Here is a 23,022-nt window from a genome sequence, read left to right as displayed (position 1 = left end):
TTTTTTTATGTCTAGGTTTTCATACTCTTGTTAACAAAAGTGGAGAGAAAAAAATTGGAAGTAATAGAAATAGTTTAAATGAATTTTTGACGTTTATAGCCGTCAATGGCAGTGAATGAGTTAATGAGGGTGACAGTTTTAGCCAAGAACAAATTAACTAGCTTTTCACTGTTGTGTATGAAAATTTATGTTTTAAAATTGGAACAATTTGGATGGATTTGGGCATGGACAGGAGTGCATGTTTCTTTGTACAGCTTCCTCAAAATGTTTACATACAGTAGATACTTAATACTTCATTTTGCTAATGAATTTGAAACATGTAATCCTCAACCCAAAACAGCCCACCCACCCTGTGGTCTCTTCTGCTACATACCTAAAGGCTCACAAAGATCTCCCTGTGAGTCCCCCGCTCAGGCGTGAATGCGAACATATACGTGCACACAAATGGCAAAATGGCAACGGACTCGTTCGTATCTTTGGTGTTTCTATTATAAATGTTGTTTTTCTTTAATAGTGAAGACAATAATTAAGCTGCTGATTATTTCAAGATGCATGAGAAGCTAAGGATAAACATTTAATTCAATTTAGCTGTTAGCTGAAGGACGAATTTAATAGTCACTGGTGGTAATCCACCAACAATTGTAATCATCTCACAATGACCCTTAATCATGTTTTTAGAGTGATGTTTGATCATGTGTGTCAAAGCAATTCCCAAATACAGCCCATACAAATAGCTTCATTTATTGTTATCTTCCTAAAGCTGGATGAATAATAATAAATAGATATTATTATACATGTGCAAACACACAAAGCTCTGTGTAGACATGAACGTGAATGACAACACGCATGTCAACAGCTCAATAGAGTTTTTCAATTTGTGGAAATTAGTGATTAAATGTTGAATAAATGTTGTCTCAGTGATTAATTAAGCATCTTCTCATATGCCAGGATGATGACGTCATTGGTACATCAATAGGATTAGAGGGTGGGAGGGGGAGGGGTTGTGCTTGACTGAAAACTACTAATCACAGCAGTGGTTGCCTCTTGTAAGCTTGCAGATGAAGTTCTGCAATGTACCCCCCCCCCCCCAAACTAAATTACTCCTATAGTGTTTTGCTCAACTTTAGTCCGATGACTCACTGGGCGGGTTCATATCCTCCCGATGGATGAAGTCAAGAGGTTTGATAAGGCCGTGCTGTACTTTCCTGCAACAGAACACAACACTTATTATATATTACACCATTATACATGTACAGTGGATAGGAAAAGTCTACACACCTGTTTACTACAAGGTTTTTGTGATGTCAAAAAATATGAGGCCAATATGAATTGTTTCAAAACTTTACATTAGCCATTACAACTCAATAGAAAAATTATATTTGAGAGGTAAAAGAAAACACAAAGCACTGATTATGTGGTCACATAAGTGTGCACACCCAAGATGTGGCTAGTCACATTCAAACTCATGTTACCATTTAATGTGTCTAAGAACCTAGAGCGCATCCCATTCCAGTTTACACACATAACCTACTGTAGATGATGAAATATAATTGCAAATATAGCAAAATCAACACAATTAAAAAGTACAAGTTTACTTCACCCAAAGTTAAGAATTGTCAATACTTCAAAAATAATATCCTGGAAAAATCAGTAAGAGCCTGGAACAAATTAATTCACTTAAAATGATTTCCTTGGGGAAGTTATTCAGAATTTACAACACATCAGAGCTTCCGAAATAAAATGTTCCAATGTGTAAACGTCTAACAATGCCGTTGCAGCCATTAAAGTGGCTGCAACAACCTCCATACAGAACAGCCTCAATCATGCTGTTTCGTAACGTGTTGCACAACAGGCAGAGCTCCATAAGGAGGTTTTTTGTGTCCGCTCGCTTGTCTTCTATTTTGCACTACATTGCCACATTTGTCATTTTTCTGGAGCTGTGCAGTTAAAAAAAAAAATGGTGGCGGTTTGTTGTGCAATAGCAAGTTGAGATTCCTAAACTGCTGACATCTTTGCAATGACGTCATGTTTCCTAAAAAATTGAAAACAATGGAGACTTGACTGTATAAGTCTTGGGTTTTGGCAAAGTTCTTGTACCAAAACAATCTCTTATTAGGAGGAATATCTGTTTATGTTTTTTTTGTTTTTAGAAACACACGGTCAGCAACCTTTCCTGTCAAGAGAGTCATTTTAGGCCAAATAAAAAAATTAATAAAAAATTGTTGATGAAGAAAACATTGTGTTAGTGTTAATCTACTGTACTGAGGGTCCGAGCTAATTAAAGCTGCACAATAACAGAAAAATATGCAGCATCCAATATGTAGACATTCATTTTCTTGTTTTGTCTTCCATATATATTTTTGGGTCATTTTTCATACATTTATAGAATTGTCTGCCTTTCTGTCAAATTGACATTTTTGGCAATTTCAGAACATTTCATGGTAATTTTTAGGATTTCACCTTTTGTTTTGGGACTTTTAGGAGTAAGGGCCAGCTCGTACAAGACCTCCTGACAGACCATGAGTTTGACATTTTGTGTCTAACAGACCTGGCAGCAACCTAACGACTTCGGTACTCTCAATGAAGCTACTCCACCGGGCTCCGTTTACCATGCTGTACCCCGCATGACTGGGAAAGGAGGTGGTCTCGCGATGATATTACGGGATAACTGGACATTTGCGCCCATAAATGTGCCTGCTTTTTTTTTTTTTATCCTTTGAAGCTACAGTTTTGCAGTTCTCTGGATCAATTCCCACACTTATTGCCACCATCTACCGACCACCCAAACAAAACAAGGATTTTATCACCGACATTACTACATTCCTCACTCATCTATGTACACTCTCATCAAATGTGATTCTGCTGGGAGATTTTAATATTCACATGGACAATATCAATAACTCACTCACCTCCTGTTTGGACAGTTTGGGTTTTCAACAATTTGTCAACTTCCCCACACACAATAAAGGACATATTTTGGATTTAGTCTACTGCACAGGATTATTACCATCTAACTGTTAAATCAAGGACATTAACCCGGACAATCTTGTATCAGTTATCAACAACCTTCCCAGTGCTGATAGTATTTCTTCAACAGATGAGTTTCTCCAAATCTCCAATGACCTCCTTCTCTCTGCTGACTCTGGTTCACTCTCCATCCTCCTCCTGCTTGATCTCAGTGCAGCCTTTGACACCATCTCTCACTCCATCCTCCTCGACAGACTCTCCTCCATTGGTATCACCAGCACCCCCCTCTCCTGGTTCCGCTATCTTTCCAACCGCACCCAGTTTATCCAGCTCAAATGTTTTAGATCTCGCCCCTTTCCCGTCACTTCAGGTGTTCCTCAGGGTTCTATCCTTGGCCCCTTGCTGTTCCTAATCTACCTTCTCCCTCTTGGTCACATCTTCAGGAAACATCACATTCACTTTCACTGCTACGTGGATGACACCCACCTCTACATCTCCAGCAAACGAAACTCCACACTCCCACCATCCTCCCTAACCAACTGCCTCCAGGAATTAAAAACATGGTTCACCGCAAACCTCCTCAAATTAAACAGCAATAAAACTGAACTACTGCTCATCAGCACCAAATCTATCCTAAATAAAATAAACAACTTCTCCATTTCTCCCGACTCGATTACTGCAACTTCCTCCTGCTCGGTCTCCCTAAAAGAAACCTCCATAAACTTCAACTGGTCCAAAACTCAGCCGCTCGCATCACACACACACCCTCCATAAACCACATCACACCTGTCCTCCAACAGCTCCACTGGCTCCCCAGCACACACCACATCCAATATAAAATCCTGCTCCTCACATTCAAAGCCATCCACAACCTCGCCGATCCATACCTAACAACCTTATCCACATTGCCTCACCTGCCCGCTCTCTTCGTTCCTCGTCCTCTCTCCTCACTGTCCCAACTGCCCGCCTTGCTCTGAAACACTCTCCTCGCTGACCTCCATAACATAGACTCAATAACCCATTTCAAAACTCATCTGTTTAGACAAGCCTACTCTCTCTGACTGACTGCTTCATCTTTTCTTATTTTAATTTTATTTTACCTTATTTTGTTCTTACCATTGTATTTGTTTTAACTGTTGTTGTAAGGTGACCTTGAGTGTCCAGAAAAGCACCTATAAATAAAATGTATTATTATTATTAGTAATAGTAGTAGTATTTTTAAATTACTTTTTAAGTTTTCGTTTTTTTCTTTAAAAAAAAAAATATTGGAATTTTTGGCTATTTTGAGTATATTTTAAGAAAATTTTCGAGATGTCTTTTGTTTTCGGACATTTTTAGGTCATTAAAAATCTACCTTTTGTCTCTTTCTGACAACTAAATTATAAATGTGGACGCTGACATTCTTTATCTAAATCATTAAAAAATATATTGTATCTAAAAACAATAAAATAAAAATAAATATGTAAAAAAATACTAGTAGTATGTACTAGTTTATTCATTTTTTATTTTTTTAGACATCCACAAGGGAGGGACTAAAAAGCCACATGTGGCTCCAGAACTGGGGGTTGCAGACCCGAGCTCGCTGCTAGGTGGTCTGTGTGTATGATGATGAACTAGATCACACTCTTGCTACTCATTAAAAGGCTCAAACTTGACTAAAAGCAGAGCAATGGTGAATGAAGCCCTGCTAGGCCTGACAATGCTAACCCGTAATTGGGAGCAATTTGAGATAAAATGCTTGAAGGACACTGGCGCCACTAGGTCAATTCACTATTAGAACCTTGTCATTTTGTTGAGTCTTTTATTTTTATGAACCTTTCCTGCTGATGTAGAAACTCCAAAACACAATTCTGTTCTGCTTCCTGCTCTTAGGACAGAAAAAGCGACATGTCAGGGCACTATCTCACAATGCCATCTGAGGCAGCAGCACCTGGCTCCACTCCCAAAGCGACTGGACCAAACAAAGGTCAGAATGTTCTCAGTTGTCAGGTTGTGAAATAGATAAGCATGCTTAATCGGCTCGGTGTGTTAGGGCAGAACATTTATCGTAAATTTGCTGTAATTTGTCTTCATTGAGGTAACAAGTTAGCATTGAACTTTTGAGACATATTTCCAGAACATTTATTCGACTCTTGGGACGTTTTACTTTCATGTTTTCACTGTATCATGTGACCCTATGAACCTTGAGATAATTCCAACGGGAAGTTATACACATCATGCAAAAAGATCAGAATGAACCTACACTTGTGGCTCCAGGCTAGTGAGGAAGACGTCAATATGGCCCTGCGGCATTTCTGTGTCCAGGCTAGCCAGGTATTTGCACAGCAATGAAAATATCTCAAAGGGGATCCTTGCAGCACCCCCCTGCTCGTCTTCCGTCAGGATCTCACAGGCGACCTTGAGGGAGGTCTTGAGAGACTTGGAGAAGACACAGCAGATACAGCACGTTGGAACACACATACACGACAAAGCATGGGGGATACAGAGCTTGACTGTCCTCCTGTGGTCAAAACGCAGAATTGCAGTTACTTCATCATCTTTTTTCCGGCTCGACGGGCATTGAGCACATCATTCGCAAGAGTTCTTCATGCTTGAAATTTACTGTCACTCAGTGTTGGTGTCATGTGGGGTCATTGCCCGTGAATGCCTTCCCATGACTCCAAATGAGCTACTGTGCCACCTCTGTCCAATCCCCTGCAATGTAGCTTTTTCATGCCAAACTATATGTAAATGTATTTACGTAAATCACTGAGAGCTAAAATATAAAGATAATGTCACCAAAGGTATAACAGAAATCTTACATCTCCCAGGGCACTGCAGCCCAGTGCGAAAAACTCCATCCAGTTGATTTCCATGCTGAAGTTGCCCAGTATCAGCATGTTCTCCAGCTGTTCCATGGGCAGACACAAAGCCTTCCATTTGTCCTGCAATGACTCTCTGCCGCATGTTTCTGCAGTAGACAGCTATACAGTGAAAGATATAAAGTATACACATGAAAAAATATGATTTATAATAAGCAGCAGAAATGCATTTTGGGACTACGGAAACTGCTTGTTGAGGATTATCTGATGCGGTTTTGGCTTATATTGGGAGAGACCAAACAGTATATAATTAGTGTTAGAAGGTTTTTTATTCATTCACTAAAAAACAACAAAACTATTAATTAGTGTTAATTTAAAAAAACTATCATAGTACTTTATTTTATTTTGAAGAAAGGAACAACATATAGAAAAACAGAAATATGCTCAGTAAAATTACACAACTAATAAATACACTCTCAGAAAAATATTTTTTCCTTCTTAAAAATGTAAAGACCAACACGTTTATCTGTGCATTGTTAGACATACCAATATGAAAGTACCTGTTTATGAAGAGTCTTTAGCAGACCTGGAGTCAGCATAGCATCTTTATTCTGGTTGCCATAATTCAACTCTAGCCTCTCCTTAACTGGCAGAGTCTCTCCTTTAGCCAATGCCTCGAAGTAACTGTCAAAAATGGACATGGGATAAGCACAAGAATTTAAAAATATCGCTCAGAAAAATCATAAATACTGGACTTTTGCCAGCTATACTTTACATAATTTACTGTCATCTTATTTTGCAGTTGTTTGATTGCATTGGATCTGGTCAATCCGATTATGAGTATTATTATATATTAATCAGATTCGGATAGCATTTTACTTAATGCTCAAAGACACTTTGTGAAGAATAAAAATTGGCACAAAGATAAGGATGGGCAGATTTTGTCTGCCAGAGGACTCAAGTTCAAATCTTAAAAGGACCCGACCACCAAGATTTTTTTCCAACTGAGACCAAATTCCATTTATTGAGGCCAGACACAATAATACAAAAAATATGAACTAAACTACATATACACTACTATAGTAAACTATGATTTCCATTTTGGTATGAATTAAAATATATGAATTAAAAAACTCGTCATGCATCAAAAACACCAGAACACTTTTCTTTTTAAATACAACGTTGGCCAGTACTAGACCACCAGAGTGGTTAGACATACTCATTTATATTCCTTCTAGATCTTTCCTTTGTGAGGGAAGCCAGGCATAACAAAGAAGCTCGTGGGATCCAATTAAAGCCAATCAATGCAAATATGAAGAGACGCACATGTCAAAAGGGACTTTTTTTGTGCAATGATGCTGCATACAGGGACACACTATTATCAAACACACAATTTACAGAGCATCTAAGATGAACTTACGCTGCCGACCACACCAGCAGATCTTTGGGCTGAGTTCGGATGGCTGCTTTTGTGAAGTTCTTGAGGACTTCCGGCAGTCCCGTCGGGATGTTGATTTGCTGGGAGCAGAACATGGTCTCTGGAGGAGGCATGGCTGCAAACACATTCAAATGTGGCTATCACGACGAGCTAAACAATTAATTCACTCTACCTACCGTTCATTCATGACTTACTGAAAGTTTCGTGCTGCTACACTGGGTACAATTGAAATGATTAGCATTGGCATCAGGTAAGTAAGTATGTTAGTAGGCATGCAGGTGGATGTCTCGTTACGTAACGAAATACTTTTAATCAATATCACGAACACCTTGATTAGCAATACCTCGTCGGTGATGTCACGTACACGTCTACTCATCTTGATCAACTAGTGATTGATAATAAGCAGCCGGCTTAACAAACTTAAGCCGTCGACGACTTTTAAAAGGAATTCGTTGAGCAAAGAAACATGCGGACTATTAGCATTTTGAAGACCACGAGTTTAAAAAAAGAAGACTTAATTGTGTTCTATTAACGGTAGGTACTTGAAGGGTTACAACAAGACTAAACGTTTCGATTTGCTAAATATTGGCGAGGACATATTACCTGGGCTGTTATTGACTGGGAAATGTTGACAAGAAAACAACAAAAGGTTTGTAAACTCTTGAATCGAGTTTTGGCTAGCCCAGCCAAGTCTTCATTTGCAGCATGGTTGCCTAGCGACGGGGCATGCCGTCCTCTTCGAAGGAGGCGCTTGTCAACATAAACTCGGCACAATGTCGCATCCTGCTGGTACGGTGAGTACTGCATCTTGCAAATAAATCTCCAACTCAGTGTAAAATTCATTTGTTTTACCCGATCATGCAAGCATATTGCAGTTAAAAAATATATATATAAATATATATATATATATACACACATTGTGTTATTTGGTGTATTAAAAGCAAAGAAAAGTAAACAATTTTGATGAATCAATTATAAACTTAATTCTGTTCTTGCCAACATTTATTGAAGTGATGCTGCAAACAGGCAAAACATCATATATGAAAGTTTATTATCAAACAACTTTTTTTGAAAATAGTCATACAGATAGTGATTGGAAAATAAAACTACAACAACCAGTAATCGTGGACAGAATCGACCAAAAAGATCGTCAACAGAGAAAATCACTTTCAATTGTACACATGCACGTAAGCGGTCATAAGACAAAAGTTTCACATGAAAACTTAAACAGTGCATCTCTAAAGATTTTAATTATCTTGAGATACACTGCACATCACTGAAATTATAAATTGGTATGCCTAAACAAAAAACAAAAAAAGTTCTTAAGATTCACTATCAGGATACTTTTTGCTTTTTAGTCTCCTCTTGTTATAAAAATAAAAGTATGCCTCTTAAGTGGCAAGAACTCAGTTAATCAAAGCTGACCTTCCCTTAAGTCAACAATGGATTTGGTCCTACATCATACACAATGCTTTATAATAATAATAATGTTATTTTCCTTAAAATGGGGATTCCAAATGTGTCACATTTGATACCAAGCAGACCCATTAGACAGCGGATTGCAGTTATGGAATGGAAGGCAGTGGACAATCATAAAGCACAGGAAATCCCAGACCAATTTCCAGTTCGAATACATCCCTAAAGTTTGTCCATTGCATGTATGCTTTTTGGGAAATCAGGCAAAAAAAAAAAAAAGCTACAAAGTCCAAACTTGACAACTGCTCAATCACAAACTTTTTCGGGTCTTGTCTTGCTTTTTCTATCTTTTGCCCCGTTTATTACCGGCAGGGGGCTTCTTGAGCTGCAGCAGTGGCGCCCCGGTGCCGAAGCCGGCAGTTGGCGGGTTGGACACCCCAAAGGTGAGACCGGCTGAGGGGTTGATGCCAGGGTTGCTGAAGTTAAAGCCTGAGGTGTTGGTACCACCAAAACCTGCAAAAAGCACACAGAAAATAGTAAGTTAAGAAAAAAAAAAGTTGTGATGTCATTGTACCCTGCAGATTTTAAAGACAACCTGTAGCAAATGCAGAAAAGCAGCCCTAGATCATAACCAAGCCTCCTTCATGCCATGTTTCACAGAAGGTACAGTGTTACACTTTAGTCTAATTATTTTGGTGACAATTGTGGGTTCTTCTTTAGCAGGAGGTTAACAATTTAGCCTTTGTGAAAATGAAGCTTCACGAAGCACTTGCGATTTAATTTTTTTTACTCCTTTTAATTTCGTTTTTTAACTAATGTTGCTCCTAATAATTAAAGCCTTTTATCCAAAGGTCAAGCCCGGCCTTCACAAACAATTAAATTCAAGCATTTTCCTCAATAAAATAGATACATACACACAGCCTGAATTCCTTCATGCTAGCGAATCATGCATGAGGAGTCACAGTCCACATGTACCTGCACTCAGACTGCCTCCTGTGGGCTTAGTGGTGGTGGCGAAGGCAAAAGAAGAACCCCCAGTCCCCACCCCACCAAATCCTGGCCCTGCACCAAAACCTGTGGGAGAGTGAGACAACGGCAGTCATGAGTCAAACCCTGGAGCACGGCTTGGACTTGGTGAGCCTGCACAAGCTAGCGTGGACTGCATTGAAAGCACAAAGCATTCATGGCAAAGCACATGCCAAAGGGAGGAAAAGGGAACTTCACAGACTCCACTTGGTGTGCATTCAGACCACATTCCATTTTAGGTTACTGGGTTTGTGTTTTGTATGGGGCATGCTTTTAGAATAGCGGATAGTCCAAAGCTGAAAAAAAATGGGGGTAGCTCTCTGGTGGTATGAACGCACATATATACATACACCAAGGCGAAAGTGATAAAACAAAAACAAGCTAAGGCAATACCTCCCAAAGTGGTCGAGCCCAAACTAGTACCCACTGCTGTGGCAAAGGGGTTGCCAAACCCTCCTCCCAAGGATGCTTGGTTCCCTATGGCACACGAAGACATTCTTTACTCCTTTGAAAGTATCCTTTCCTATAGCAGAGCGGCTTCCCCTACTTACCAGATTGATAATACAAAAATACTCTATAAAATTGGCCACAGATGATAAACAAAAAAACACTCGTGTTCTGTTTTTGAGGTAAAAAGCAGAATTTCAAAGTATAGTTTGCATGATTTATGTATACAGAGTGAAACCTCCAAAGTTGAACCTAAATTAGTCGTTTTTAACCTGGGTTCGACTGAAGCCCCAGGGGTTGGGCAGAGGTCATGTGACACACTCGACTCAGTAGTCGAATTGTGACTGTTGTGATGGATGGTACGTCGTGTGATTTATTTATTTATTGCAATCCCTTGTTGAGAAAAAAAAAAGTCGTCGGACAAATACATGCAAATGGAACGTATGGTGTTACACAGGGTTAAATTCTGGGGCCTCTGCTGTTTTCATTATTTCTGTTGCTTCTGGGTTGCTTCTTAAGAAAACAGCGGTGCTTGTTTTAAAATGCTCTATAAATAGAATCAGAGTCCTAACTGCATGATTTGCAAAGCCAAGTTGAGCAATTCTAGTCCAGCACAACCAGCTATCGAGCAAAACGAAAGGAACATTTCCTTCAGCTGCATGGAGGACAACGCTTACTGAATTCAAGTTGAAGAGTGCCAGATTCGATGAAAAGGCTACTCTGTTTTGTTCACCAGTAAATTGAATTTGAGGCAAAAAAACAATCATTAGATTTTTCAATAACAGCGGGTTCAGTGAATACGCATATGAAACTGGAGGTGTTCAGTACCTCCAACAAGGTTAAGAACCACTGACCCTAAACCAATACACTGGTTTACATGTACCAATTTCAAAACATCAATCTTTACAGGTGATTTTTAAGTAATTTTTTTTTAGCATTGTGGCATTGATAAGCAAATGACGATGCCTCATTGGTCTAGGCTACAGTAAACAAATGTGCTGTTTAGCAAGCTTCTGGTAATTAACAATAGCCATTATGCTCTCATCAAAACAATTTGCATGTATTTGATACATAATACTGAGAAGGTATGTCACCATTACCCCTACCGTGGTGGCATCTCATGAAAAAATCCCTCAAAGGGGAATTCAACCTTAAACATTTCTTGACAATGTTACATGTCACCTCACTAGTCTAAACATGCCATTCTGATTAATATTACATTTGTGGATTATGAGTTATAAAGCAAAATCCAGCCATTTTTATCCATCTAAGGGGGCGGCCATTTTGCCACTTGCTGTGTCGACTGAAGATGGCGTCAATGTTGCTCAAGGATCAGGCAGCGACCAATCACAGCTTACCTGTTTTCTGAAGCTGCGCTGTGATTGGATGTTACCTGAGCAACATTGATGTCAGTCGACAGCGAGTGGCAAAACGGCTGCCCCCTGAGATGGATAAAAATGGTTGGATTTTGCTGCTTAACTCATATTCTACTAATGCAATATTACCTAGAATGCCATATTTAGACTAGTGGGGCTGCACAGAACTTTTTGTCCCCCAAAATTTGGGGCGTTGACTTCCCCTTTAAAAAGCCATAGAAAAGATTCCGTTAGACATTTAGTGAGGTGATAAGTGTGATGAAATTTGAGGTGACATTGCGCAACTCCAGCTTTGATTTTTGATGTTGAGTTTTTTGGCTTTCAACTTTGGAAGTTTCACTGCTGCTTAAGATTAAAGAAATCAACAGTACGGCTACTTTAGTTGGGGGGGGGGGGGGGTCTAGTTCTTTCACTCCAAAACTTGTCTGTTTCTCTCTGGTATCAAAATATAGTAAATTAGCTTCAGCTGAAAATAAACAAGGACAACCATTTCTTTGTTTAAATTTTTTTTTTATTGTCAATTTAATATGCAACTCATTTTACAGAAGAAACAAACAAGTTTGAAACAATCGGTGGTAGTAGTAGGTTACTAATTGCTACTGCATTTGACAAGTTCCAAAGAGTCAAGATTTCAGAGTGAATGAACTAGCTTCTGTTAAAAAACTAAACAAAAATAACATCACATTGTTATTGAATATAGTTTAAAAGGCACACCATATCATATATTAAATATACTGTATCAACAGGCATTGGTTATATATGTTTAAATACAAGTCAAAGCACTGAAGCGATAGATAAGACAAGGATTTGGCATTTCAGGGCTGCCAGTCACTGTAAACTTCTTTAAAAAACATTAGTCAGTGATAAGTTAGTTTGGAAGTAGTTGCAGGTTATCTAACCAGAAGTTGAAACTACTGAATAGATTAATCTTTATCAGTGTTTTCTTACACATTAGTTGGGAGTAATTCATGCACATTCATCCATCTTAAAATGTGTCGAGCTCAACAGTTCTTGTCAGTTGACTCGGGCCTCTAAGAAGCCACATAGAGGAGGAGGGTAGTAATAATACTATAGTAGTAGTAGTAATAATAAAATAAGAACAGTCTGAAAGAGCCAAAGTACTATGCTCTAATTAGCAACGATTTCAACTTCAAGTACCAAACAGTGTTACCACTAATACAACCAGTGTAATAGTCAAGCCAAATATAAGTGTGGAAGACACGTTAAAATGATACCTAGAATTAAATTAAATAAATAAAAAAGAAGTTTGTGGCAGGACACAACTTAACTCTTCCGAATGTCGACTATCGGTACTTGATCATAATAAAACACAAATTCCAAGCTTCAAACATTTGAAGATAATTTAATATGATCCTGGAATCAACCATTTATATTTAGAATGAAGACAACGCATCCATCTACTGCTTATCCAGGGTCGGGTCGCGGGGGCTGCAGCTTTAGCAGGGAAGCTCAGATTTCCCTCTCCCCAGCCACTTCAACCAGCTCCTCCGACGGGATCCCAAGGCATTCCCAGGCCAGCCGAGAGACATAGTCTCTCCAGCGTGTCCTGGGTTGTCCCCGGGGCCTCCCGCCGGTGGGAAATGCCCTGAACACCTCTCCAGGGAGGCGTCCAGGAGGCATCCAAACCAGATGCCTGAGCCACCTCAACTGGCTCAACGCGGAGGAGGAGTAGCGGATCAACACTGAGTCAATCCCGGATGACCGAGCTTCTTACCCCAGCTCTGAGGGAGAGCCCGGACACCCTGCGAAGAAAACTTATTTCGACCGATTGTATCCAGGATCTTGTTCTTTCGTGACCATAGGAACGTAGATAGACCGGTAAATCGAGAGCTTCGCCTTTCGACTCAGCTCCTCCTTCACCACAACTACACAACAACCATGCATCTATTGGGTTCCTGCAGAGGGTGTAGAGCTGGTCCACTTTTCCACGGCCAGGACGAAAACCACACTGCTCCTCCTGAATCAGAGATTCGACTTCCCGACGGACCCTCCTTTCCAGTACCCCTGAATAGTCCTTACCAGGGAGGCTGAGAAGTGTGTAATCCCTGTATAGTTGGAACACACCCTCCGGTCCCCCTTCTTAAAAAGAGGGCCCACCACCCCGGTCTGCCAATCCAAAGGCACTGTCCCCGATGTTCATGCGATGTTGTAGAGGCGTGTCAACCACGAAAGCCCCACAACATCCAGAGCCTTTAGGAACTCTGGGCGGATCTCATCCACCCCCGGGGGCCTGCCACCGAGGAGCTTTCCAACCACCTCAGTGACTTCGACCCCAGAGATAGGAGAGCCCACCTTTAGAGTCCCCAGACTATACTTCCTCAAAGGAAGACGTGTCGGTGGAATTGAGGAGGTCTTCGAAGTATTCTCCCCACCGACTCACGACGTCCCGAGTCGACGTCAGCAGCAACTCATCTCTACTATACACAGTGATAATGGTGCACTGCTTTCCTCTCGTGAGACGCCGTATGGTGGACCAGAATTTCCTCGAAGCCGTACAGAAGTCGTTTTCCATGACCTCACTGAAGCCTGAGTTTTTACCTCAGCGACCACCAAAGCCACGTTCTGCTTGGCCAGCCCGTACCAGTCAGCTGCCTCCGGTGTCCCACAGGCCAAAAGGGACCGATAGGACTCCTCGTTCAGCTTGACGGCATCTCTTACTGCTGGTGTCCACCAGCGGGTCGGGGATTGCCACCACGACAGGCACCGACCACCTTACAGCCACAGTTCCGATCAGCTGCCTCAACAATGGAGGCGCGGAACATGGTCCATTCAGACTCATGTCCCCCCGCCTCTCCGGGGATAAGGGAGAAGTTCTGCCGGAGGTGGGTGTTGAAACTCTTTCTGACGGGGGATTCTGCAAGACGTTCCCAGCAGACCCTCACAATACGTTTGGGTCTGCCAGGTTGGACCGGCATCTTCCCCCACCAAATGTAATTATTATTCAACATGAAGTTTCAATCGTTCACAACCATGACTTCTCTCAATTTCAAGCAAGTAATGCTAGATCAACAGTATTTCACAATTTAGCCAAGAAAATAGCTTTCACTTGTAGTCCTGAGTCATTTGGCACATTTGACTTATACGTAGTGGCACAAATGTGAAGAAGCTTTGGGCCAGCACCATGTAGCATCGCACAGCTAACAACTATCTACACATCAACAAGTATTGTTTGTCCATGATGCCATCCCACATGTAAACACAAGTCAATAAATACTGAATACTCCTATCGTCCAAATAAAGTCGATTAAACAACAGACTCAAATATGACAACTTTAAAGTCGCAATGTAAAGTGAATTGCAATATTGCTTTTAGGGCAAATACATGTATGCCGACTTCAAAGATGAAGATACCTGACATCACAAGAGAAGGGTTGGCACTTCCTTGTCTGTTATACAGAACCCAACAAAGACGGGATACACTTGACTCAAGTCAATTAATATAGGGGCATCGACACAATTTGCATCGATACACCAGCACAGTGAACTTGAAATGAACACAAAATACTTTAACTGCAGACCTACAGATTTAATTTGAGGTTATCTACATCCACTTCATGTGATCAGTGTGTAAGAACTATAACCGTTTGTATACACTGGAATTCTACTTTTTAGGGGACCAAAAGTGAAATGAACAATCAGAAATCAAACCTTCACTTTTTAATTAGTCAGTTAGATTTTCCCTTCAGTTTTCTCATTCGCAAATAAAATGTATGCTCTATCAGATTCAGGTCAGGTGATTGATTTGGTCATTTTGCAACATTTCCACATGGACTTCATCCTTGGTTGCTTTCACAGCATGATTTGCCGCAAAGATCCATACAATTAGTTTGGCTGAATATGAGCACAAAATATTGCCTAAAATACTTCAGAATTCAGAAAGCGACTGCTGACCACTTTTTTTTAAGGCAAAGAAGCGGAATGTTATGCAACGGCCAATTCAATCACCTGACCTGAACCCAATTGAGCATGTATTTCACTTGCTGAAAACAAAACCCAAGCAAGAACTATAGTTGCAGTAGAAGCCTGCAAAAGATATAGGCAACCAATAATTAAAAATAAATGTTTGACTTATGAGTAACTTGTCCCAAAACTTTTGGTCTCTTAAAAAGCCAATTTGGATGGGCATACCCTAAAATTAAAGATTAAATTATTCAGCTAAAACATATCTTGTTTTGAGCCAAAAACATGTCCCATTATTTATGGACTGACTCATCCCACACAAGATTAGTACCTCCCTCTTCATTTATACTACGGTACTGTAACTAAGCTTTCACACATATTAGATGTGTGAAATCAGTGGCAGAGTGTTATGTTGTCGATACTAACCTAATACTGTATATTTTTTCTAAAAGTAAATACCAGCTCACTGCTATCGTCAGCCATGTAGTTTATTTACATGACAGCATTTTTAGGTTGTTCTAGCACTAGCAGGGATCATGAAATATTTAAATTGAGTTAACAGCTAAATATAAAAAATATTTTATTTTGTTGTTATTCAATCCATAGAGAGCAGCATGACAGTAAAGAAATAGGCTCCAATATTTCACATGAGCAATGCAGAGCTCAAAGTGCTATAGAGAACCGCATGCTGCAGTGCAGTCACTAAAAAGGTGTGACAATGTTCACACTGAACATCAGTCATCATCAGGGTAACAGTTTGGTTGTAATTAGATGAGGACATTTTTCATTGGAATATATCAACTTTGGCTGCAAAGATTTGAAAACTATACGACCAGGTTTGATCAAGTGTCTGACCAATGAATAAAGGCTGCGGCTGCCCTTACAAACAGTCCTAAGTGCAAAATTGCTTTAGAACCTTCAACTTGATTGATTCTTCATTTCATTCACAATAAAGTGTACACTAGTGTGACCTGATGTCACAGTAAACAAGCTGAAAGTGGGTTAAATTGTGAAGTTGTGCTATGAAGTGCTCAGCTGTGTATAAAGATAGTGTATTAGATTATTATTGTGTTAGTTGTGTTTCAGATCCAACAAGAACCTGCCAGTGCTACCACTAAAACGTGTGTGCTGGCCATTGTTGGTTTCAATCAGCAATTTTATTTATTTAGTGGAAAATTTAATGACTTGTGACGTGAGGCTAATACTAATAAACAGACCTTGCTTGATTTATAGAAGGTAATAGTGATAAGTGTTTCTTAGAGTTTATATTTTTAAAGAGACGCCTATTAGTGGCCGGACCCTGTATAGCAGAAAAGGCATGCATCAGAACTACCATATTTTATATGGCGTTATTTAGAAAATAGATCCTACTAGAAACAATCAAGAGCTTTATTAAACCCATTCTTGTAGTCAATAACACAAACTAAAAGGAAACCTTAAACTATAGCAGCTGCCACACTGGAGTTTACATCCGTATTCACTCATTGTTAGTCAACAAGACAAACAACCACAATCACACAGCAAAAATCCTCATAATAATACTGACTGGGTGGGCTCATTTGGCGCATAAAACAAAATAGAGATGTCCGCTCAATAATTATATCGTTGGCCATTTGCGTAACATACCAATTATTTTGGCTCTGGAAAGGTCACATCAGTTCCACTGAAGCCATCAATAATATATTATCCTCTATATATTGTACAGTAAAACTTATAAGATAAATTAAATGAATGCAGCCCATAAAAGTGATGTCAGAGATGTGACAGTAAGGCAGAAAACTAGTTCCAATCAGTTTCCTATTTTCCCTTTTGTCTAGTATTTCCTATAAGTAAAAAAGCCAACAGCTCTGTAACCACATTTTTTTCTTTCAGTTTTCCTCCTTTTCTTCCTACACCAATAAAAGTATATTTATTAAACAAATGGCGTTCTTTCCAACCCTCCAAACTAAACTAGGTGAGAACATTCTAAAACTTGTAGGCAGTCAGACCTGGAGTTGGCTGCTGTTGCTGGGTCAGTGTGGCTGCCATGGCCACCGCTGCAGCATTTGGCACACTTGAGAATGGGGCCGGACCGGTGGTAACGCGCAGCGTGCTCTGCCACTTCCTGTTCGACGCCCGTTTGGACTCAAAGACGTCGGTCGAGTCCTCCAAAAAGGCCCGGCGGAAGGTGAGGTACTGGTGCTTCAAGATCTAAAAAATACATGAAGAAAACAACAGAAATTGCCCTTATTGACAACAATTTAAATACAATGATGCTCCAAAAGTGGAATGATTCAAGGTTCAACAAGAATTCAACCCACAAGTGAAAAGCTCCTTAGTGGTATGTGAAAAAAGTACTGTTACATATCATGGTCAAACTTAATGTTAGTTGTTTAGCCTTACTTTAATCACATACAGCACACTTTTGAAAATAATACAATTTTAAATTCACCAAGAAAGAACAGATTGTGAGTGATAAGTGTTTTGACTCTCTTGAAAAAAAAAAAAAAAAGTATCCAACATATGAAAGGATACCTCTTCTCTTAGTGTTTTGACTCTCTTGAAAAAAAAAAAAAAAAAAGTATCCAACATATGAAAGGATACCTCTCTTAAGTGTGAATCAGTCATTTCACACAGTTTGTACTGACCTTTACATTCTCATGGACAGACTGGAGCTGGGCAGCCTGGGCAACAAATGTCTGGTACAACTTCTGCATGGCCATGGTCAGGTCTGGAGATTTACCAAAACAAAACAATTTTAGAGAATAAAAACAACAGACGAAGTTATTTGTGAGTTTTAAAGCCTCTGACCCTGAGGGGTGACGTGAGAGCCATTACTCTGTGTGGTCAGGTGGTTCTCCAGCTCTTCGATCTGCTGTCGGTACTGCTGCAGTTGCACCTCAAACTGCTCAACCAGGCAACGGAAATAACTAAACACAAACAAATAAATGTTTCACATTTTGTCCATAAATTAGATTGAAAGGAGATTGTGATGGGCTACGTACTCTGACGGAGCAGTGTGTTCATGTTGAAGTCCAAGGGGCGTCTTTTGCGTATGAAGTGCAATGTCAGCATTGTTCAGCTCCTTAATTGAGAAAGGAGGGTGAAAAGAAGATTTGAAAATATTCTAGGATTAAGAGAAGTTTTGGCATTTGAAATCTGAGCACATAGAAAGATGTTTGATTTAATAACGTGATCAGTCTAAATCTGTAGCTACCTGTGCAGTCTCCAGTTTTAGCTTGTCAATGGCCAGAGCCTGACGCTGCAGGCCACTGGCACTGACTGACAGAAGCTGCTTGAGGGTCTTGATGTCATCCTGGACTTTGGATATTGCCTTAGACGACATTCTGCTGATGTCTTCCTGAACCTGTTTCTGCTCTTTGACAAACTTTCTGGAAAGAAAGAAAAAATAATACATATTTTAGAAAGAATCTGATTAAATAAGACAAAAAAATGCTAGTACCACTTTATTAATGAAAGATAAATCCACAATTGTCACAGAAACAATTTGAAACTGACAAAATTAATAAAATTGTGTGCTTTTCAGTAATTTTTCATATTAATTTTGGCAGCTTCTAGTTATTTCAAGGTAACAATTAATAGTCCCTCTATAGAGAAATTTGCAAACGACCATTGTGAGTTTTTATTTTATTAACAGAGGGTAACAACTAATTTGTCCTGAAGTGTGTGTTTAAAATGTGACCAAACTCCAGTGTCTGAGACTAATTAACTAATTTGCTCCCAAATACCTACTTTTTAAAATGTTTTAAGTGTCCCAAAGACGTATTAATACAAGGTTTTTAATTTTATTTTAGAGCATACAGAAGGCTTTGATGCAGCCTCTCAACTGCACAAAACTGTTGAAGCAATGGTAGTTATTACAAAAACGGCCAGCAGGTGGCCGCAGAGTCGAAGAGATCAACCACTGCCATGTTGAAAACAAGCTGATTTAAGATGCCTTCATGTGGTATCAAAATGATGGTAAATACCACGTCGAGTAGAAAATTGCACGTGAACGCCCCCACATGTCGTATTTTCTATTGGACAACTGGGAATTTATTTTGGTACTCGAGTTTCAGAGTTTAGAGAACTATTCAAGTTTCAACATGGCAGAGAGTGCCAAAGGATTTGTGTATGGCAAGAAGTATTAACACTTATAAGGGCGTTAACGTCCAGTAGCACAGCAGGTTATTTTAGAATCTACACAATTACGTAGCATACACAATTTTGATATGACAACAAAATCACATGAACAGAAGAGTGGTAAGGTCCATCTTTCCCATAGCACGTGAAGGCAGAGTTACTAACAATTCTAAGCAGATTTATGAATAATGATGAAGCTTAGCTATATTCTAATGCTAATTGCTGCAAAACAGAAAAAGATAGAACACCATATTCTGTGGGCCTTGCAAAATCAATCAAAATCCAGTAAAACAGCCGGGAGCAAATTGGATTGCTTCAGTGAAAATGGCTGAGAGTGAATGAGTTGAAAAGCACGAGATGCAATTCCAAATCATACTTACTGGAAATTCTCAACATCTTGACAAATGACTGGAGGTAGGTTCTCATCCTTTAAAGCTTTACTGTCCCTTAAAGAAGAAGGAGGACGACAATGTTCAGTCATGACAAAGACATGGGTGTAAATTAACTGAAAGGTATCAAGTGTTTTATATCATGCACAGCATCTCATGAAAGTACACCCTTGACATTTTTGTAAATACTTTATGGTACAATACTAGAAAAAAAGCAATGCTACAATGTCAAGTAGTCAGTGTACAGCGTGCATATCAATATAAATTTGTAATACCTCAACACAGTCAATGTCTAAAACCCTGGCAAAAAGTAAATACATCCCAACGTGACATGTGGTACCTTAATATTACAAGGCCTCAGGTGTGAATGGGAAGCAGGTGTTTTACATTTGCATTAGTCTTGCATTCTAACTGGTTAAAGTTTAATATACTGACTTTGGAGGTTTCCCTGTGACAATGTTCATTATATATTGTATAGTAGTTCTGTAATCTGTAATAGTGTTTTATTATAACGACGGCAGTATAAGGGAATACAGTACAGTATGTGCACTGATCAACAAGACTTACCGGGCATTGGCTCCACATGAGATGTCACTCTTCTTCTCAGAAGAGGTGCTGAAGTCAATCCCACCCAAGCCAATACTGGGAGCAGGGGCTGCCGTCGCTGCTGTTGAAGAGCTTAATAAAGAACCTAATGTTAATCCCCCTCCTCCTCCAAGTGTGGTCTGACCCAGACCTGGAATACAGTCAACAGATGGGCTGATGTAACATTATGAATCACACTTATGTTTTGTGTCACATTACAAGTTTGCTAACCTGTGGCCACCGTACTGGAAAAGAGACCCCCGCCCAGTGAAGGAACCGTTGCGACGGATGCTGTGGTTGTCGTGCTACCGAGGCCGAGTGCGAAGCCTGTCGCCGCAGGCGGCTGTGGTGCCGTCGACGTCAGGACAGAGCCGAATGTTAACCCTGCCCCAGTGGGGGCCGACGAGCTGGTGGCAGCGGCGGTGAGGGAGAACGGTGCAGCTGAGCCAGTGGGTTTGTTGAAGGCTAGGCTGAAGCCAGTTGAGGCTGGTGTAGAAGCTGGGGCCCCTGGACACATGTAAATAAATTGTCATTCTTGCAATGTTGTACCTTAAATTGTACCTTTATTAAAAGGCTTGTGCAGAAATTATTGAGTCTGTGGATTGCCTGTCAACCCATCAAGTGTGAAATTCAACTATGTGATATGTTGCTATCTGCCTGAAAAATATGCCTGTGAGTGAGCCATTTTGCACATGTTACATAATAACTGTGCTAAAAATGAGTTTCTCCACTCATGACATGATCAGCTAGGCTGGGCAAAGATCCAGGGCCACTTTCAAGAAATGACTCCAGGTAAATAGAGCTGCACTGAGTTTTGTTGGATGCACATATAAGTGTTTATGAGTCTAAGTGTCTTTATGAGGTTATCTTCACAAATTAAAATTGCTTTTTGTCTTTATGGGTGCTTTCTTTTTCCACACTTCCATAAATGGAAGCAAGCAGCCAGTCACAGCAACTACACACAGACAAGATTGAGAAGATCCCACTGTTATACATCAACTAGAAAAGCTTTGTGGGTTTCTTTACATTTTGCCAGCAAATGTATGCGTATCAGTAGGCTGTATTTCAGCAGTAACATTACAAAAGGCGACCCACTTTTGTGTCTTGGTGCCATAATGATCCAAATTGAAACCAATAAAGGCTTGAAATATTTCACTTTGTGTGGTAAACAAATGGATGATGCAAGTTTCACTTTTTAAAACTAACTATTGAAATGAACTGACTCACCTAATGTTAGTCCACCAGTGGGAGCAGCAGCAGCAGCAACACCTGAAATCAATACCGGCAAATGTGTTTACATGCTTCAGGTAGCATTTAAATTGTAATACAGCAGCACAATTAAATAGAATAACTAAATGAATAAATGCAATTAAGAGAATGAAAAAATTTAATGAAGAGACCAATATACAGCGGAAACAATACAATTCCCATTCCACACTTGAGAGGGTTTGCAGTGGTGTGACTTACCTGAAGCAGGCGTGTTGAATGAAAACCCTCCCTGAGGTTTCTGACCAAAGAGACTTCCTCCACCAAGACCAAGGGATGGGGTGGTACTGGTGGTGGTAGTGGCAGCACCCAATGCATTACCAAACGAGAAGCCACCAGTACTAGCCGCAGGTGCGCTTCAAACAACAATGGCAGAGTGGTACAAGCTCTTCAGTTGTCAGCTGATGAATCATCACGTTTTACTGACTTAAAGTGGTGTACGTTGTCAGGTCAGATTCTAATAATAGATCAAGTATATGTCAAAAGCTAATGACAGTGAATGACACGCAATGACGTTTCATTCGTAAAAGTCTCGTGATATGGGTCATTGATATTTTATAAGACAGCTCAAACAAGTGCGGGCGAATGTTGTCTACTTGCGCTACGCTGTTAGCTAGTGTTTCAATTACCTGGTTGCTGTTCCGAATGAAAATCCCCCTCCAGCGGCGGTGGAACCAAGTGTTCCCGTCCCGAAGTTAAATCCAGACATTGCAGTTTAAGCATTAAACACCTTCAATGTCTGACTCTGTGTACTTTCGCAACATTAGCAGAGCAGCACAGCATAGCCCGCAAATTAGCTTCGCACAAATGCCCGCGTGTGGGCCAGAGCCGTACTATTTTAACCTAAAACAATATATTTTACATACACCATTATCTTAAAACAGAGCCGCTGGACTTCGATTGATTTTCCTTGTATGTTTTAGCCAAGTGTATCGCGTCTACATATCGAAAACTGACAAATATCTAAGCACAAATGCACGCATGTGGATTTTCCTATTCCCCGCCTGCTGCTAACCAAATGCCATTGCATTTTGGGTAAAATTACGGTAAACTACATTTCCTAGCATGCCGCTTTCCTAGCACGCGTGACGTGTCATACAAGATTGTATTCTAGCCGGAACAAGAATAATAATTACATTTCGAAATAAAGTATAAGTAAACATGTAGCAACGAAAATCAGGTCATATCACTCTCAGATTTAATTTCCAATAGTATATATATATATATATATATATATATATATATATATATATATATATATATTAATA

General features: G+C 39.9%; 2 protein-coding genes across 5 annotated transcripts; both read right to left on the bottom strand.

Moving 5' to 3' along the window:
• Window positions 1–725: 725 nt before the first annotated feature.
• Window positions 726–7,957, bottom strand: ropn1l (rhophilin associated tail protein 1-like). The gene is made up of 6 exons (XM_086066262.1): window positions 7,810–7,957; window positions 7,189–7,321; window positions 6,329–6,452; window positions 5,769–5,930; window positions 5,210–5,385; window positions 726–1,205 (listed from the first exon to the last, which is right to left on the bottom strand). The coding sequence occupies exons 2-6, from the start codon at window positions 7,317–7,319 to the stop codon at window positions 1,124–1,126; spliced, it is 675 nt and encodes a 224-aa protein (XP_085922388.1). The 5' UTR covers window positions 7,320–7,321; window positions 7,810–7,957; the 3' UTR covers window positions 726–1,123.
• Window positions 7,958–8,240: 283 nt separating this feature from the next.
• On the bottom strand, window positions 8,241–22,772 carry nup58 (nucleoporin 58). Of its 4 annotated transcripts, XM_086066335.1 has the most exons (14): window positions 22,384–22,772; window positions 21,956–22,110; window positions 21,716–21,757; window positions 20,720–20,995; window positions 20,471–20,639; window positions 19,895–19,960; window positions 18,589–18,763; window positions 18,377–18,456; window positions 18,183–18,301; window positions 18,020–18,102; window positions 17,381–17,582; window positions 10,042–10,125; window positions 9,598–9,696; window positions 8,241–9,135 (listed from the first exon to the last, which is right to left on the bottom strand). In XM_086066335.1, exons 1-14 carry the CDS (start codon window positions 22,461–22,463, stop codon window positions 8,966–8,968), a joined length of 1,800 nt encoding a protein of 599 aa, XP_085922461.1. In that variant the 5' UTR covers window positions 22,464–22,772; the 3' UTR covers window positions 8,241–8,965. The 4 variants fall into 4 exon arrangements, with proteins under 4 accessions (XP_085922461.1, XP_085922463.1, XP_085922462.1 ...); XM_086066337.1 differs by lacking the exon at window positions 9,598–9,696; XM_086066336.1 differs by lacking the exon at window positions 10,042–10,125.
• Between the last annotated feature and the right edge of the window lie 250 nt (window positions 22,773–23,022).

Source organism: Leptonotus elevatus, chromosome 21 (assembly GCF_054856555.1).
Source record: "Leptonotus elevatus isolate MCC_2025b chromosome 21, RoL_Lele_1.0, whole genome shotgun sequence".
Taxonomy (NCBI): domain Eukaryota; kingdom Metazoa; phylum Chordata; class Actinopteri; order Syngnathiformes; family Syngnathidae; genus Leptonotus; species Leptonotus elevatus.
Note: the sequence above shows the minus strand (reverse complement) of the source record. Positions and strands in the feature narration are given on the sequence as shown.